The sequence below is a fragment of the Salmo salar genome, chromosome 11 (assembly GCF_965601325.2).
Source record: "Salmo salar chromosome 11, fSalSal1, whole genome shotgun sequence".
Classification (NCBI taxonomy): Eukaryota; Metazoa; Chordata; class Actinopteri; order Salmoniformes; family Salmonidae; genus Salmo; species Salmo salar.
The window spans coordinates 109513491-109533608 of NC_138301.1; the positions used below are offsets into that span (position 1 = coordinate 109513491).

The 20118-nt window shown below is 46.8% G+C and overlaps 1 protein-coding gene across 1 annotated transcript in view; it reads left to right on the top strand.

Annotated features, from left to right (window-relative positions):
• Nucleotides 1–20118, top strand: part of nrxn2a (neurexin 2a) — a 399049-nt gene that overhangs the window by 46676 nt on the left and 332255 nt on the right. Inside the window, exon 2 of the mRNA XM_082958259.1 lies at nucleotides 11269–13412. Within this exon, the coding sequence (XP_082814385.1) occupies nucleotides 12692–13412 (721 nt within the window). The 5' untranslated portion in view covers nucleotides 11269–12691. The remainder of the gene's footprint in view (nucleotides 1–11268; nucleotides 13413–20118) is intronic.

Consider the following 20118-nt stretch of genomic DNA (forward strand, 5'->3'; position numbering starts at 1 on the left):
TTATTGTATGACCTCTTATACACTATATTAGCCCCAGCCTTTGGAACTTTTGTAACAGTCTTCGTCGTCTGAAGAAGATGAATCATCGGACCAAAACGCAGCGTGGTAAGTGTTCATGATTATTTTAATAACTGAACACTAAAACAAAATTAACAAAGAGAATACTGAAACAGTTCCGTAAGGTGCAAACACTAAACAGAAATCAACTACCCACAGAAACCCTGTGGGAAAAGGCTACCTAAGTATGGTTCCCAATCAGAGACAACGATAGACAGCTGTCCCTGATTGAGAACCATACCCAGCCAAAACAAAGAAATACACAAAACATAGAAAAGGGCACATAGAATGCCCACCCTAGTCACACCCTGGCCTAACCAAAATAGAGAACAAAACCCTCTCTATGGCCAGGGCGTGACAGTACCCCCCCCCCCCCCCAAAGGTGCGGACTCCGGCCGCAAAACCTGACTCTAAAGGGGAGGGTCCGGGTGGGCCTTCTTTACGGTGGCGGCTCTGGTGCGAGACGTGGACCCTGCTCCACCTTAGGCTTGGCCCACTTAGGTGGCGCCTCTGGAGTGGGAACCCTCGCCGCCGACCCCGGATTGGGGACCCTCGCAGCGGGTCCTGGACAGGCGGGCGACTCTGGCAGCTCCGGACTGGAGGGCGACTCTGGCAGCTCCGGACAGGCGGGCGACTCTGGCAGCTCCGGACAGGCGGGCGACTCTGGCAGCTCCGGACAGGTGGGCGACTCTGGCAGCTCCGGACAGGCGGGCGACTCTGGCAGCTCCGGACAGGCGGGCACAGGACTCACCAGGCTGGGGAGACATGCAGGAGGCCCTGCTCTGGGAGCAGGCACAGGACTCACTAGGCTGGGGAGACATGCAGGAGGCCTGGCTCTGGGAGCAGGCACAGGACTCACCAGGCTGGGGAGACATGCAGGCGGCCTGGCTCTGGGAGCAGGCACAGGACTCACCAGGCTGGGGAGACCTACAGGAGGCCTGATCCGTGGAGGAGGCACAGGATAGATCGGGCTGTGGGGGAGCACTGGAGATCTGGTGCGTAGGCTTGACACCGCTCTTCCAGGCTGAATGCCCACTTTTGCCCGGCACGGGCGGAGCGCAGGCATAGGACGAACTGAGCCCTCCCAGCGCCCCGGAGACATAGTATGCAGAGCAGGCGCAGGATACCCTGGGACGAAACGACGCACTGGAGACCAGACGCGCTGAGCTGGCACAATCCGCCCTGGCTTGATGCCCACTCTTGCATGGCACTTGCGGGGGGCTGGCATATAGCGCACTGGCTATGAGCGCATACTGGAGACACCGTGCGCTTCACCGCATAACACGGTGCCTGACCAGTACCACGCTGCTTCCGGTAAGCACGGGGAGTTGGCTCAGGTCTATCGCCTGACTCCGCCAATCTCCCCGTGTGTCCCCCCACAAATTTTTTGGGGGGCTGCCTCTCGTGCCTGTTACGTTGCCTTGCCTCATATCGCCGCCTCTCCACTTTCGCTGCCTCTAGTTCCTCCTTCTGGCGGCGATATTCCCCAGCATGTTTCCAGGGTCCCTTTCCATCAAAAATCTCCTCCCAAGTCCAGGAGTCCTGAACCCTCTGCTCCTCTATACCACACTGCTTGGTCAGTTAGTGGTGGGTAGTTCTGTAACAGTCTTCGTCGTCTGAAGAAGATGATTCATCGGACCAAAACGCAGCGTGGTAAGTGTTCATGATTATTTTAATAACTGAACACTAAAACAAAATTAACAAAGAGAATACTGAAACCGTTCCGTAAGATGCAAACACTAAACAGAAATCAACTACCCACAGAAACCCTGTGGGAAAAGGCTACCTAAGTATGGTTCCCAATCAGAGACAACGATAGACAGCTGTCCCTGATTGAGAACCATACCCGGCCAAAACAAAGAAATACACAAAACATAGAAAAGGGCACATAAAATGCCCACCCTAGTCACACCCTGGCCTAACCAAAATAGAGAACCAAACCCTCTCAATGGCCAGGGCGTGACAACTTTGGTTATAGCAGATATGGCTACTATAGTGTGATGGTTACTGCTTTAAAGCACATTTCGGCAGCATAGGTAAAGATGTGATCAATACATGTTGATGATTTCATTCCTGTGCTGTTTGTAACTACCCTGGTAGGTTAACTGATAACCTGAACCAGGTTGCAGGCACTGGTTACAGTTTGAAGCTTTTTCTTGAGCTTTATGAAAACCCAGTCAATATTAAAATTACCCATAAAAATATACCTCTCTGTTGATATAAAATACATTATCAAGCATTTCACACACATTATCCAGATACTGACTTGGTGGTCTATAGCAGCTTCCCACAGGAATGGGCTTTAGGTGAGGCAGATGAACCTGTAGCCATATTACTTCAACAGAATTGAACATGAGATGAATCTCTAAGCAGGAATGTGGTTCTGAAAATAGACCCCAACACCGCCCACATTGGCATTTCTGTCTTTTCTGTATATGTTATAACCATGTATTGCTATCACTGTATCATCAAAGTTATTATCTAAGTGAGTTTTAGAGACAGTCAGTATATGAATGTTAATAGAAAGTTATTGATTTCATGAACTTTGTTTTTTAGGCTACATATGTTAATGTGGGCTATTTTTAGTACTTTCTGGGACACTTGATCATTTTTATTGCTTTACTGGGAGGCTTATCAGAGGTAGACATGACAATGCTATGTATGTTTGAGCTGATAATGTAGGGTGAGCTGCACACAGTGGACTTCCTACCAAGGCACACTGCCTCAGTGCTAACAGTATAACTCTGGTTCATCGGGACATGATTACTGAATACAATAGCTGTAGGATTGACAGAGGCATTCAGGGCATACATTAAGTTACTTACATTGTGTCTGCAAACACCCCTGGGACAATGTACATTTGCAGCAGCACTACGACAACTCAGCGACACAATGGTAGGGATTATCTGAGCTGTAGTCGTGCTTGAATGTGACTGGCCGTGACACAGGAAGAAGGCTGTACTGGTGCTCTAATGTGACTGGCTGTGACACAGATGCCATAATGAGTTAGTGCAGAGCCAGGGACTTGTGGAGCAGGTTTGGAAGTGTGTTCACAGCTGAGTCCTCTGGGCCAACACTGACTGTCTTCAAGAGTTATGGATATTTTTAACTCTGAGATATACATTATTTTGATTAGGTCTGTGGATGGCTGCTGGATATGTATTAGCCATGGATAATATCCTGATTTTAATGGGCATATCTATTATCTAAATAAGAGTGGATCTTATTCTTGGAGATAAAACAATGCCAAGTATTGCTGTAAAATAGGATTTGGCCACTACTAGCTTTTTCATCAAAGCTGCCTGTTTGAGGTCCCAGAAGATGCAGGCCAGTAGTAGGAGATCCTCTTTGCAATGTGTATAACACGTGAGCATTTGGAAGAATGCTGAAATAACCCCTCATCCCCTCCTCCACAGACTACACAACCCCTCATCCCCTCCTCCACAGACAACACTGCCCTTCATCCCCTCCTCCACACAGTACACTGCCCCGCATCCCCTCCTCCACAGACTACACTGGCCTTCATCCCCTCCACCACACAGTACACTGCCCCTCATCCCCTCCTCCACAGACTACACAACCCCTCATCCCCTCCTACACAGACTACACTGCCCTTCATCCCCTCCTCCACATAGTACACTGCCCCTCATCCCCTCCTCCACAGACTACACAACCCCTCATCCCCTCCTCCACAGACTACACTGCCCTTCATCCCCTCCACCACACAGTACACTGCCCCTCATCCCCTCCTCCACATAGTACACTGCCCCTCATCCCCTCCTCCACAGACTACACTGCCCTTCATCCCTTCCTCCACATAGTACACTGCCCCTCATCCCCTCCTCCACAGACTACACAACCCCTCATCCCCTCCACCACACACTACACTTGCCCCTCATCCCCTCCTCCACAAACTACACTGCCCCTCATCCCCTCCTCCACACACTACACTGCCCCGCATCCCCTCCTCCACAGACTACACTGCCCCTCATCCCCTCCTCCACAGACTACACTGCCCTTCATCCCCTCCACCACACAGTACACTGCCCCTCATCCCCTCCTCCACAGACTACACTGCCCTTCATCCTCTCCTCCACACAGTACACTGCCCCGCATCCCCTCCTCCACAGACTACACTGCCCCTCACCCCCTCCTGCACAGACTACACTGCCCCTCATCCCCTCCTCCACAGACTACACAACCCCTCATCCCCTCCTCCACATAGTACACTGCCCCGCAACCCATCCTCCACAACTTACACACTGGCCTTCACCCCCTCCTCCACAGACTACACTGCCCCGCATCCCCTCCTCCACAGACTACACTGCCCTTCATCCCCTCCACCACACAGTACACTGCCCCTCATCCCCTCCTCCACAGACTACACAGCCCCTCATCCTCTCCTCCACAGACTACACTGCCCTTCATCCTCTCCTCCACACGGTACACTGCCCCGCATCCCCTCCTCCACAGACTACACTGCCCTTCATCCCCTCCACCCCACACTACACTGCCCCTCATCCCCTCCTCCACAGACTACACAACCCCTCATCCCCTCCTCCACATAGTACACTGCCCCGCAACCCATCCTCCACAACTTACACACTGGCCTTCACCCCCTCCTCCACAGACTACACTGCCCCGCATCCCCTCCTCCACAGACTACACTGCCCCTCATCCCCTCCACCACACAGTACACTGCCCCTCATCCCCTCCTCCACAGACTACACAACCCCTCATCCCCTCCTCCACAGACTACACTGCCCTTCATCCCCTCCTCCACATAGTACACTGCCCCGCATCCCCTCCTCCACAGACTACACTGCCCTTCATCCCCTCCACCACACAGTACACTGCCCCTCATCCCCTCCTCCACAGACTACACAGCCCCTCATCCTCTCCTCCACAGACTACACTGCCCTTCATCCCCTCCTCCACACAGTACACTGCCCCACATCCCCTCCTCCACAGACTACACTGCCCTTCATCCCCTCCACCACACACTACACTGCCCCTCATCCCCTCCTCCACAGACTACACAACCCCTCATCCCCTCCTCCACAGACTACACTGCCCCTCATCCCCTCCTCCACACAGTACACTGCCCCGCATCCCCTCCTCCACAGACTACACTGCCCCTCATCCCCTCCTCCACAGACTACACTGCCCTTCATCCCCTCCTCCACACAGTACACTGCCCCGCATCCCCTCCTCCACAGACTACACTGCCCTTCATCCCCTCCACCACACAGTACACTGCCCCTCATCCCCTCCTCCACAGACTACACAACCCCTCATCCCCTCCTCCACAGACTACACTGCCCTTCATCCCCTCCTCCACATAGTACACTGCCCCGCATCCCCTCCTCCACAGACTACACTGCCCTTCATCCCCTCCACCACACAGTACACTGCCCCTCATCCCCTCCTCCACAGACTACACAGCCCCTCATCCTCTCCTCCACAGACTACACTGCCCTTCATCCCCTCCTCCACACAGTACACTGCCCCACATCCCCTCCTCCACAGACTACACTGCCCTTCATCCCCTCCACCACACACTACACTGCCCCTCATCCCCTCCTCCACAGACTACACTGCCCCTCATCCCCTCCTCCACACACTACACTGCCCCTCATCCCCTCCTCCACAGACTACACTGCCCCTCATCCCCTCCTCCACACACTACACTGCCCCTCATCCCCTCCTCCAGAGACTACACTGCCCCTCACCCCCTCCTCCACACACTACACTGCCCTCATCCCCTCCTCCACAGACTACACTGCCCCTCATCCCCTCCTCCACACACTACACTGCCCCTCATCCCCTCCTCCACAGACTACACAACCCCTCATCCCCTCCTCCACAGACTACACTGCCCCTCACCCCCTCCTCCACAGACTACACTGCCCCTCATCCCCTCCTCCACACACTACACTGCCCCTCATCCCCTCCTCCACACACTACACTGCCCCTCAGCCCCTCCTCCACAGACTACACTGCCCCTCACCCCCTCCTCCACAGACTACTCTGCACCTCACTCCCTCCTCCACAGACTACACTGCCCCTCATCCCCTCCTCCACAGACTACACTGCCCCTCATCCCCTCCTCCACAGACTACACTGCCCCTCACCCCCTCCTCCACACACTACACTGCCCCTCATCCCCTCCTCCACACACTACACTGCCCCTCACCCCCTCCTCCACAGACTACACTGCCCCTCATGCCCTCTTCCCCTCACTACACTGCCCCTCATCCTCACCTCCACAGACTACACTGCCCCTCATCCCCTCCTCCACACACTACACTGCCCCTCATCCCCTCCTCCACAGACTACACTGCCCCTCACGCCCTCCTCCACAGACTACACTGCCCCTCACTCCCTCCTCCGCAGACTACACTGTCCCTCATCCCCTCCTCCACAGACTACACTGCCCCTCATCCCCTCATCCCCTCCTCCACACACTACACTGCCCCTCAGCCCCTCCTCCACAGACTACACTGCCCCTCACCCCCTCCTCCACAGACTACTCTGCACCTCACTCCCTCCTCCACAGACTACACTGCCCCTCATCCCCTCCTCCACAGACTACACTGCCCCTCATCCCCTCCTCCACAGACTACACTGCCCCTCACCCCCTCCTCCACACACTACACTGTCGCTCATCCCCTCCTCCACACACTACACTGCTCCTCATCCCCTCCTCCACACACTACACTGCCCCTCATCCCCTCCTCCACAGACTACACTGCTCCTCATCCCCTCCTCCACAGACTACACTGCCCCTCATCCCCTCCTCCACAGACTACACTGCCCCTCATCCCCTCCTCCACACAGTACACTGCCCTTCATCCCTTCCTCCACACACTACACTGCCCCTCATCCCCTCCTCCACAGACTACACTGCCCCTCATCCCTTCTTCCACACACTACACTGCCCCTCATCCCCTCCCCCACACACTACACTGCCCCCATCCCCTCCCCCACACACTACACTGCCCCTCATCCCCTCCTCCACACACTACACTGCCCCTCACCCCCTCCTCCACACACTTCACTGTCGCTCATCCCCTCCTCCACACACTACACTGCCTCTCATCCCCTCTTCCATACTCTACACTGTCACTCATCCCCTCCTCCACACACTACACTGCCCCTCATCCCCTCCTCCACACACTACACTGCTCCTCATCCCCTCCTCCACACACTACACTGCCCCTCATCCCCTCCTCCACAGACTACACTGCTCCTCATCCCCTCCTCCACAGACTACACTGCCCCTCATCCCCTCCTCCACAGACTACACTGCCCCTCATCCCCTCCTCCACACAGTACACTGCCCTTCATCCCTTCCTCCACACACTACACTGCCCCTCATCCCCTCCTCCACAGACTACACTGCCCCTCATCCCCTCTTCCACACACTACACTGCCCCTCATCCCCTCCCCCACACACTACACTGCACCCATCCCCTCCCCCACACACTACACTGCCCCTCATCCCCTCCTCCACACACTACACTGCCCCTCACCCCCTCCTCCACACACTTCACTGTCGCTCATCCCCTCCTCCACACACTACACTGCCTCTCATCCCCTCTTCCATACTCTACACTGTCACTCATCCCCTCCTCCATACACTCCAACAAATAAAATCCAGATATAAGCCTTAATCTTTCTCCATTGGAGCTGTGAAACCCCCAGGCTGCCTCTGAAATGGCACCCTATTCCCCTTATAATGAACTATGCCATTTCAGATGCAGCCCTGGCTCCCCACCATCACCCAGCCTCCTGTATGTTCAGTGAGTTAGTGAGCCCTGATGCAACACTGGAGTCAGAGGCAACGTTCAGAATTGAAGGGCAGGGGAGAGGGCTGCTCTGTACCTGCATCGCACCACTCTGACACATCTGAAAGGATAGCTGCCCTTTCCTCCCAACACAGCCACAGTCCGAGTGAGGGAGAGGGAGAGAAATATGATTCACTGTATTCAGACTGTATTCAGACACATAGAGTGGGTTGGCAGGACAATGATTTGTCTTTGTATTCCTGCTAGGTCATTTAACATTCCCTTGCACAAAAGGTTGTTTGTGTGATATGAATTGTTAATGAGCTCAAGTTTTTTAATCCTTTTATAATTGTTGGTGTTATAAATGCCACTCGTAAATGTAGTTAAGTCTGCTCTCTGGTGTCTGATAGATCATTTGCATTAGTGCTGCATTGCAACATGTTATCCAGCCTGTCCTCACACCTCTCCTCTCAGAGACGGAGAATTATCCAGCTCAAAGCCGGTCTGGAGAGGATCTTCCCTGGACTGTAAAAGGAACAGGTTGGGCACATTACTTTCCGCTGTTTTCTCCACACATAGCTTTCTGCCCTCTAAGCCCCAGCTTCGTCCCTGTTGTCTAGCTAGGAGGAGAGATGTTTGATGGTGCTGGGCTTCGTGCTTGGTCTGATTTGGAGCCTTCTGTGTGGAGATACCTCAGGCTAGCAACAAGTAAATATTGTTTTATATCCATAACATAACAAATGCAAGGGATTGTTGTTGTGTTGGTTTCAGTCCTTCTGCTGTAACCCCTATCTGCACTCTCTTTCTTTGTTCAGTGTCTTTGATTCTGCAATCAATTGGTATCAATGACCTCTGTTTTTGATTTGGGTGTGTTACCAAGTTATTTGTAGATAAATAAACTGAGGCGGTCACAAGGCCTTTTATTTTTTCAAGCGACGATTCAACATGCAAGGGTCCTGGGCTGTTTCATTGTCCTCAAGAGCTGTGAGATTTGTGTTCCGCAGGACATAATGCCTCCGTCCAAACTGGCCACAGCAATTCAGCAGGTAATCCAAAGGCAATTCGCTTCTTTGATTCTGCAGTGGCTTTCCTGGAGGCAGACATACACTGATTTGTCTGAAAAGACATGCAGTCTTTAGCACTTTCTGGTTTGGTTGATGAGAGAGGTGAATAGGCCTGTTTTTAATGAAGAGGATTTGGTTCAGTTTATTAGATGGAGCAGTGAGGGGAACTTGGAACTACGGCATCACGCTGACTTATTGACTATAATTGTGTTAATTGAAAGTGGGTATTTTTTTATTATATTAAAGGAGCAATCTGCAGTTGCTACATCCATTGTTGCACTTATAAATGAATGATATGTACCCATTAATTATTGAAGAATATAATGTATAAATGCCTCATGAGCTTAGTTCAACTGTCGTACCCCATCAGAACCTGAAATATAAACTTATTTTACTCCAATGTTTGTAAACAAAGTAAATGTAAACAAACACGAAATAGCTTCAAAACATGGTTAACTTTACATTTCATATCATGGATGTTGAGTCATATTTCTATGAACTTGAGAGTGTTTACATTTGTCCAGCCCCAACCTTCAGCTTTTTCCTGAAACAATAAGGACAGGGAAAACAGTTTGTTATTGTGTGTACTGTTCTCAGCAGTTGTTTTCATGTTGATATTGTCATTTTGGTGCATACATGAAAGGGGAATGTTTCACCTTCCTCTTTTTATCTATTTCTTAACAGATAACTGACGGGCATTGACTGTTATTCTCATTTATGCAAGAGAATTGCTGTTGGAATTTCCATTTAAGGACACAGAAGCACTGGAAAGTGACAACAGCAGGGCCATCCTGATGAAGCTAATCTGAGAGCACTGTAAATTTTAGACTTTCTCCCTTATGTCACCCAGTGTTTCTGACGTTTGAGAAAAGTAACAGCACACAATGGTAATCTTGCTAAAAATACATTTCATATCTGATTAGATGCACCAAAATGAACACAGCAATCTGCTCTCTCTCCCCTCTCTCGCTGTCTCTTTCGTCTCTCTCTCGGTCTTTCTCTTTCTCTCTCTCCGTCAACATACTATCCATAGTGATATCAACGAAGCTTCCAAACCCTATTGACATGATCGAGAAGGCCAGAGTCTCATCCTACCCTCCAAGCCTCCATTGCTCTCTAACTAAAGCAACCTTTCCTCCCGTGCCTCTCTGGGTTCTCTTCTGTGTCTGCCGGAGGACTAATAAATAATGCATTGCAATAGTAAAGTCTCGCTCTCTCTCTCTCTCTCTCTCTCTCTCTCTCTCTCTCTCTCTCACTCACTCTTCTTTTCTTTCTTTTTATGTGTCATATTTTAATAATTTGTTTTAATGTCATTATTTCATTATTTGATTTACATAGCTTCAGAACATAAAAAAACATACATGTATATAATAACATGTGTTATTATATACTCAACAAAAATGTAGACGCAAAATGCAACAATTTCAAAGATTTTACAGAGTTACAGTTCATATGAGGAACTTAGTCAATTTAAATAAATGCATCAGGTCCTAATCTATGGTTTTCACATGACTGGGAATACAGATATGCATCTGTTGGTCACAGATACCTTAAAAAAAAATGGGCCTCACAATTGGCCTCAGGATCTCATCACGGTACTTCTGTCCATTCAAATTGCCATAGATGAAATGCAATTGTGTACATTGTCCATAGTTTATGCCTGCTCATGCCTTAACCCCACCGTCACCATGTGGCACTGTGTTCACAACAGTGACATCAGGAAACCGCTCGCCCACACAACGCCATACACGTGGTCTGCGGTTGTGAGGCCGGTTGGAAGTACTGCCAAATTTTCTAGGCGGCTTATAGTAAAGAAATGAACATTAAATTATCCCTCAACAGCTCTGGTGGACATTCCTGCCATGACAATTGCACACTTCCTCAAACTTGCACCATCTGTGACGTTGTGTTGTGTGACAAAAAATTCACATTTTGGCGTCCTTTTATTGTCCCCATCACAAGGTGCACCTGTGTAATGATCATGCTGTTTAATCAGCTTCTTGATATGCCACACCTGTTACTGAGAAATGCTCAGTAACAGGGATGTAAACAAATTTGTGCACAAAATTTGAGAGAAATAAGCTTTTTGTGCGTATGGAACATTTCTGGGATATTTTATTTCAGCTCATGAAACATGAGACCAACACTTTACATGTTGCATTTATATTTTTGTTCAGTGTAGAATGATAAAGCTTCAATTTTTATAATGTATTATGTTATGTCATTATTTTGGTTATATTATTACGTAACTTCAGTAGATTAGAAAGCTCCAGCTGCAGGAGTTTTAATATGATGCTAAGCTGTCAATTATCTTTTATTTCTCTCCAAATAACATAGTCTTCTTGTGTGTGTTCCAGAGCAATGGGACACTGAGGAAGATGGCGCTTGCACCTGTTTCTGCTTGGCTCTGTGCCTAGCTAACTCCTGGAGACTGGACTGGACTGGACTGCTGCTGGAAGGAGGCCAGGATATTTGGTTGATGAGGGAGGGGGAGAGGAACAGAGAACCTTGAATTAGTTCTGTTGTTTTTTTTCTGACCCAACTACCTCACTTCAACATTCTGCAACAATCACCACTTCACTTGGTTTTGTAAATGTACTAGTTCCTAGACTCCTAAACGTATGGGCTAGGTCCTAGATTCCTAAAACTATGCTATGTGCTATTTCTTAGATTCCTAAACCTATGCTATGTGCTATTTCCTAGATTCCTAAACCTATGCTATGTGCTATTTCCTAGATTCCTAAACCTATGCTATGTGCTATTTCCTAGATTCCTAAACCTAGGCTATGTGCTTGTTGCTAGATTCCTAAACCTAGGCTATGTGCTAGTTCCTAGATTCCTAAACCTAGGCTATATGCTAGTTCCTAGATTCCTAAACCTAGGTTATATGCTAGTTCCTAGATTCCTAAACCTAGGCTATTTGCTAGTTCCTAGATTACTAAACCTAGGCTATCTGCTAGTTCCTAGATTCCTAAACCTAGGCTATCTGCTAGTTCCTAGATTCCTAAACCTAGGCTATATGCTAGTTCCTAGATTCCTAAGTGTGGGCTACAGTATGTGCTAGTTCCTAGATTCTTAAATGTTTGTGCTCCTTCCTAAATTCCTAAGTGTAGGCTACAGTATGTGCTAGTTCCTAGATTCTTAAATGTTTGTGCTCCTTCCTAAATTCCTAAGTGTAGGCTACAGTATGTGCTAGTTCCTAGATTCTTAAATGTTTGTGCTCCTTCCTAAATTCCTAAGTGTAGGGTACAGTATGTGCTAGTTCCTAGATTCTTAAATGTTTGTGCTCCTTCCTAAATTCCTAAGTGTAGGGTACAGTATGTGCTAGTTCCTAGATTCTTAAATGTTGTGCTCCTTCCTAAATTCCTAAGTGTAGGCTACAGTATGTGCTAGTTCCTAGATTCTTAAATGTTTGTGCTCCTTCCTAAATTCCTAAGTGTAGGCTACAGTATGTGCTAGTTCCTAGATTCTTAAATGTTTAGTGCTAGTTCCTAGATTCCAAATCATATGGATTCTATGAAATCCCCAGAACGTTATTGTAGCCGGTTCTCTGGATAATAGGTGACACAATTCCCAAATTTTTCCACTCAATGGAGAGGCTAAGAAGAGAATCAGGATAGAGAGGCAAAGCTAAAGAGAAGAATTTGAATCATAGTATTGCTGTACACTTTAGGGAAAACACAACAACAGTGTAGACTGGAGATCATTTCGGCCTCTCTCAGCAGTAGTGGATTAAAAGCAACGAGACCTAGTTGGAGGGATTAGGGTCAGAAGAGGAAGATGATAAGCAGCCAGGGGAGGTGTGAAGTTCGGGCCGTGTGGGCCCTGCTATTGACTGGGCTGCTGTTCACAGTCATGGCCACGGCCTTGGAGTACGAGGGAGTCCCTGGTCAGTGGGCGCGGTACGGCCGCTGGGAAGCCAAGGCCACAGGCCAGCTGAGCTTCGCTCTGAAGACCAACATCAGCAAGGCCCTGGTGCTCTACCTGGACGACGGAGGGAACTGTGACTTCCTGGAGCTTCTGATCTCAGACGGCCGGCTGCATCTTCGCTTCACCATCCACTGTGCAGAGCCGGCCTCCCTGCACACGGAGACTCATGTCAACGACCAGCGCTGGCACCGCGTGCTGCTCACCCGTAACTACAAAGAGACCAGCCTGGTGGTGGACAATGAGGACAAGGTGGCCGAGGTCAAGTCCAAGAGGAGTGAGATGGTGGTGGCCAGTGACCTTTATGTAGGCGGCATTTCTCCAGATGTTCGCCTATCTGCCCTCACGTCCAGCACCGTCAAATACGAGCCACCCTTCCAGGGCCTGATCACCAACCTAAAGCTGGGGGAGACCCTCCCCGTGCTCCTGGATGGCCAGAGTGTTCAGAATGATTTGGAATACCTGTGCATTAAACAGAACCCCTGCAACAACAGAGGCCTATGCTCCATCCACCAGGGAGAGGTCCTCTGTGACTGCACCGACACTGGATACAAGGGAAAGTACTGCCATGAAGGTGAGCCAAATACAAAATGAGCTGAATGAGTTATTGGAAAGGGCCTGTTTTTCCATTTGAATGCCTTAGTAAAACTGATTGCTTTGTGAAGTTAAATGATGGTTTTTGAGGGATTCCTTCTGGGTTTACTTGTAATTCTGAGCCATTATCTGAACAGATTTTCATTTTAATAAATTATTTGTGGGAGAGTTGTGTTTATCTACATTTCAGCACAGCTTGACGCTCTGTTTCTGAATGCTTATGGGGTTTGACTGAGATTGTTGGATAGGCGGATGAATATGATGACGTTTCGTCTGAGTTTAGCTAGGCCCACGTAACTCATTTGTGGATGACTGTTTCATGGCTAAAGGGAAATAAGCAAATCTACAAGCCTCCACCCAGACATTTTGTTCTACTGCTACCACTCACATATACTGCAGGGTGGAAACCTCACGCTAGTAGAAGTCACCTACTGAGTGTAAGGGAATGTTTTCATAGAAGTAAAAAGTTGACTTGTTCTGATCAATTCAGAATGTCAATTAATATTATGTCATTTCATAATGGCGTTACCATTCATCATTCTAAAACTATGCTGTTACCTGATACTAGATATTTGCTACCATAGGAAAAGAATACTGTAGCTTATTGCAACATAATGACATTTCAGCAATTAGGCTGGTTGCTCACCTCAGAGTCATCAATACACCCAGGGCTAACTGGTTCCATGCTCAAGTATAACATGGCCACGGCTGTCATCCACTGCCTGCATCAGGTTTAAACCCTTCCCCCACTACCTCCACACTTCCCTTTGTGTTCTGATTCACAGAGGAGGGCTTCTGTGTGAGCTGATACTGCACCTTTTTTTATTTCTAAATAGGGACATACAGTAGAATACCAATGTGGTGTCACACTTTGACTGCAGACAATATTGGTCACCTAGAATATAAAATCAGGCAAGCCAAAAGCTCTGAGAGAGAGAGAAAGAGATAAAAGATAAGAATACATGATAAAAAATATGACTTATAAGAAATGTACAAATAATACATTTGTGACCGACCGGCTCAATTCGGTCTTCCGTAGCAAAATTTGAAATTGTGTTTTTTTCATTGGATAAAAGTAGAGACTCGGAGCTAGAAAATGCATACAATACAGTTGAGGAACAATGGGAAAGTATTTCTGCTTTGAAAGTTAAGAAACTTGTAACCTCACTTTTGAGAAAATTGCCTTTGAATGTTTTTGTACACCTACTGGAGACCTCTTCTTTGTCTACACCCATTCAGCATCGTTCACACCCTCTTAAGCTTTAGCCGCACCCATATCTTTAAGGGTTGATCCGAGTGTTCTGGCCTAACAACAGCATTCAAGCACCCAAGCTAGCCGGCTAGCTAGCTTGATAGCTACTTCCTGACACAAATGAGAGAACAGCTCACTCTGACCATTTTACTCCCCCTAACAGAGCTGGTTAGGCTGTGTTTCTGTTATCCAGAGCGTTGGTGACGGCAACTGTGCTGCTGGCAACAATTTACACTTTTTTGCCAACGTTTACTGACACCGGACATATTCAACGGGTTTTGAGCATTCGTAAATTTGTCAGTTACTCTGCGCTCTAGCACACTCAGATGAGAGTGCTCTGAAATCGGAGTAGATAGCGAATTTACCAGCTACGTCTAACAGTTGTCGCAGTGACATCATTAACATTCTATTGAAACGGTTACTTGCATAGTAGAGTCTTTTGTTAAGACATGTAGCTAGCTAACTAAACAATGAACCATAATCCCAACTCATAATGTTACTACCCTTCATGAATCTGCAGGTAGCTAACCAACCAGGTTCAATGTTAGCTAGGCTATAACTAGCAAAGCAAAGGGCTTTGAGATACGAATAATATTACTACACAGATCATACACGTAATGTTAGCTAGCTGACCTAACAACAGCAGTCAAGCACCCAAGCTAACTGGCTAACGTTGGCTAGCTTGCTAGCTACTTCCAGACACAAATGAGAAAAGAGCTCACTCTGACCATTTTACTCGCCCTATTAAAATGGATACTTGCATAGTGGAGTCTTTTATTAATACATGTAGCTAGCTAAACAAGGAACCATAATCCCAACTCATGACGTTACTACCATGGATGAATCTGCAGGTAGCTAACCAACCAGGTTCAACATTAGCTAGCTATCATTAGGCTATAACAAGCAAAGCAAATGCTTCTGAAATACGAATAATATTACTACACAGATCATACACGTAACGTTAGCTAGCGATCCAACCAGCTAATGTTAACTAGCTAGCTAACAGTACACTTAACTTGAAATGAAAACGACTTTCTGACAAAATCAGAAACGTGTAATATCTGAAAATATAGCTAGCTAGACTATTTTACCCATATACATGGATGGACGCTTCTCCCTCTCTCACGGATGCCATGGTTGCCATTAGTTTGAAGACGTAATCCAGAGACAGGTGTTTTCTCCATCTCCTTAGCTATCATACTCTAATTCCACTGATTTTCAACAGTCCTCCAGAGAGTGGAGAGAAACACTTATGCAGTTCTACTATGCGATATATATATTTTTAAATGCTGCGTTAGAGACGATTACCTACACATACTGACCAGCTCAAATGGATCGAAGCGTGCTAAATGGCAGACCAATCTGAATTCATCTCTCTGCATGTCCAGCCCACTCATTATCTCAGCCAATCATGGCTAGCGGGAAGGTTGCTGACTTTTTCTGTGGTTAAACCAACTAGGCTCGTAATTTGACAATTTTATTCATATTTACAGATGGCATACAAGTTTGTTAAGGGACATGAAAGTTCACATGTTCCAGAAGGTATTTCTGCCAAAAAAACATATTTAGATTTTTTTTTTAAAGTAGGACATACTCCAAGTTTCCTGAAACAAGTCACATATAGTTACAGTTGAAGTCAGAAGTTTACATACACCTCCGTTTTTTTTTACAATTCCTGACATTTAATCCAAGTAAAAATTCCCTGTTTTAGGTCAGTTAGGATCACCACGTTATTTTAAGAATGTAAAATGTCAGAATAATAGTAGAGAGAATGATGTATTTCAGCTTTTATTTCTTTCATCACATTCCCAGTGGGTCAGAAGTTTACATAGACTAAATTAGTATTTGGTAGCATTGTCTTTAAATTGTTTCACTGGGGTCAAACGTTTCGGGTAGCCTTCCACAAGCTTCCCACAATAAGTAGGGTGAATTTTGGTCCATTCCTCTTGACAGAGCTGGTGTAACTGAGTCAGGTTTGTAGGCCTCCTTGCTCGCACACGCTTTTTAAGTTCTGCACACAAATTTTCTATAGGATTTGTTGTCCTTAAACCATTTTGCCTTCCTCATAAGGCCATCTATTTTGTGAAGTGCACCAGTCCCTCCTGCAGCAAAGCACCCCCACAACATGATGCTGCCACCCCTGTGCTTCACGTTTGAGATGGTGTTCTTCGGCTTGCAAGCAAGCCCCTTTTTCCTCCAAACATAACAATGGTCATTATGGCCAAACAGTTCTATTTTTGTTTCATCAAACCAGAAGACATTTCTCCAACAAGTACGATCTTTGTCCCCATGTGCAGTTGCAAACCGTAGTCTGGCTTTTTTATGGCGGTTTTGGAGCAGTGGCTTCTTCCTTGCTGATCAGCCTGTCAGGTTATGTTGATGTAGGACTCATTTTACTGTGGCTATAGATACTTTTGTACCTGTTTCCTCCAGCATCTTCACAAGATCCTTTGCTGTTCTTCTGGGATTGATTTTCACTTTTCGCACCAAAGTACGTTCATCTCTAGGAGACAGAACGCGTCTCCTTTCTGAGTGGTATGACGGCTGCGTGGTCCCATGGTATTTATACTTGCGTAGTATTGCTTGTACAGATGAACGTGGTACCTTCAGGCATTTGGAAATTGCTCCCAAGGATGAACCAGACTTGTGGAGGTCTACAATATTTTTCCTGAGTTCTTGGCTGATTTCTTTTGATTTTCCCATGATGTCAAGCAAAGAGGCAATGAGTTTGAAGGTAGGCCTTGAAATACATCCACAGGTACACCTCCAATTGTCTCAAATTATGTCCGTTAGCCTATCAGAAACTTCTGAAGCCATGACATAATTTTCTGTAATTTTCCAAGCTGTTTAAAGATACAGTCAACTTAGTGTATGTAAACTTCTGACCCACTGGAATTGTGATACAGTGAATTATAAGTGAAATAATCTGTCTGTAAACAATTGTTGGAAAAATGACTTGTGTCATGCACAAAGTAAATGTCCTAACCGACTTGCCAAAACTATAGTTTGTTAACAAGAAATTTGTGGAGTGGTTGAAAAACAAGTTTTAATGACTCCAACCTAAGTGGAAGTAAAATTCCGACTTCAACTGTATCTGCTGAATTCCGACAGAGCGCAAAGGGGCAAAGATTTTGAATTTGTAGCCATTCCAAGACCACGCATCTGTCAAGAAATCACATTGCCACGTGGTCAGTACAGAGCCTCATTGGCCCAGTCATCTCTCTCAGGTGTATCTGGACTACCTTTTAACCCCAGAGCCAAGAGGAGCATCAAAGTCGATTACAGCGCTCCTCACCAGAGAGGAGAATTAGGCCATAAATCAGTCTGCTGTACGCACGTCTCCCTCTGACACACGCCTCATTTGCCAGCCAATCCAGGGAATGGGAATACACTCATGTACTCTGATGCAAAGACATGGAGAATCTGTAGGCCTGCTCTGCTCCCATTCAAATCAAATCATTCTGCTATCCATCCCTCTCTGATGCACTGCTGGCCTTGCCCTACTGACATTTGAAACCATTTTGTGGCTCCTGACATGGAAGCTATGTAGGAAACTATTTTGTATTTTTTACAGTGCCTATTATTTAGTGTTCATACCCCTTGACTTATCCCACATGTTGTGTTATAGCCTGAATTCAAAATGTATTTATATATGGTTTTCTCAACCATCTACACACAATGCCCCATAATGACAAAGAGAAAACATGTTTTACAATTTTTTTCTCTCACATTTATTGAAAATGAAATACAGAAATATCTCATTTACATAAGTATTCACACCCCTGACTGAATACTTTGTAGAAGCACCTTTGGCAGAGATTACAGCTTTGAGTCGTTTTTGGGTATGTCTGTATCAGCTTTGAGTCGTTTTGGGTATGTCTGTGTCGTGACGTTGTATTAGTTAATGTGACGACTGCTGCTCATCGAATGATTAACGGTTTATAATTGTGTGATTAAATGAATTAAGCAATGAATCAAGCAATTATTAACTCATTAACCTGGGGCACCATGGGAAAATTATTTTGATTGAGTTTCTATTTCCCAAATTAACTCAAAGGATATCAGAATATCGATTTTACAACAGTCGCTAAATTAATCAACCTCTTGTCTCATGTCTGAACGTCGCATAATCCGGGAATCTGCACGAACCCGGGCTACACCAATGAGTTTACCATAGTTGATTATTTATTTACTAGCAAGCTAAAATGATGATAAAAATACACATACACAAAACACAGTCTAGGCTATTGATTAGGACTTAGTATAACGGGCCAACACACTATGGCACGTGTTACCCAAAATGGGGATTTAAAAGAGAGAGAAACAAAGAAAGTACACGAGAGAAATATACATTTTGGTTCATTTGTCAGCCATGCTTATTTAAACCTAGCCTTGCCCCGAACTGCCGCTCTTATGGGTCAGAATATAATGATGTAATTACGTGTTGGAGGTCTCAGGTGGGAAGCTCCGCGTGGGTCGTTTAGGCTTCTCAATGACGCACTTCTCCGGCGCAACTCTCTGGTGGTCCTCACGATGTCAGTGTCCTTCTTGGCTTAGTGGTCTGATCCCTCGCCCTTGATCTGAAAGCGGTCTTCTGAGGACAGACAGCTCTGTAGCTCAGAGCTCACAGCTTAGGACTCGAACGGTGTAGATACCACGATTCAATGGAGAGTGGAGGCTGGGTGGTTCGGCTTGAATTCACCCGCTTAGACACAGCTACTCGTCCGTAGCTCGTGTAGAAAAAGATTTCTTCGTCTTCAACCTTGTGTTTCGTTTTGGGGTTCGTTGACTTTGTTAGACCTTCGCTGCAGCTTGGGGTCACTTAGTCTGCTATGTTAATTCTTCACTCTCCTGTCTTATACCCTCGGGTCAGAAGTGGGCGTAACCGCCTTTAGGGCAATTCTCTGGGCGTACCAAGTTAAGGGACAAGGCCTAGATTTGACTAAAATCCCATTTTAGACACTAACTTCACATTTCATCCTTACCAAAACATTCTCTTTGATTTGGATATTTTCCACACAACGTACAATGTATAAACATCAGGCATATACTGGGAAAACTCTTAAAGGTACAATGTTTTCATAATAACGTCATCTCTTAACCTTTAATAACAATACAAAAGTTACATACATTTTCATATTCCACCTCTCGTCATGACCACCATTGTGGCTGACGGAAACCATTGTTCCAAAGTCCCTTTATTGCATGTTTAATGTTCTGATGCCAGTTCTCCATTGTGAGGACAAAGGAATTTCTCTGTGGCCTAAGGTTTATTATGGGCGTGAGGGGTCATAATACCCCCACATCTTCAGACCCCTAGATCTCTCCTCCTCTGTTGGGGGTTTGGGAGATAATCTGTAGGGTGGTGGTCTCCTGTACCCTGACCTGATCCGGACAGTCATGACATCTGTATCAGCTTTGAGTCGTTTTGGGT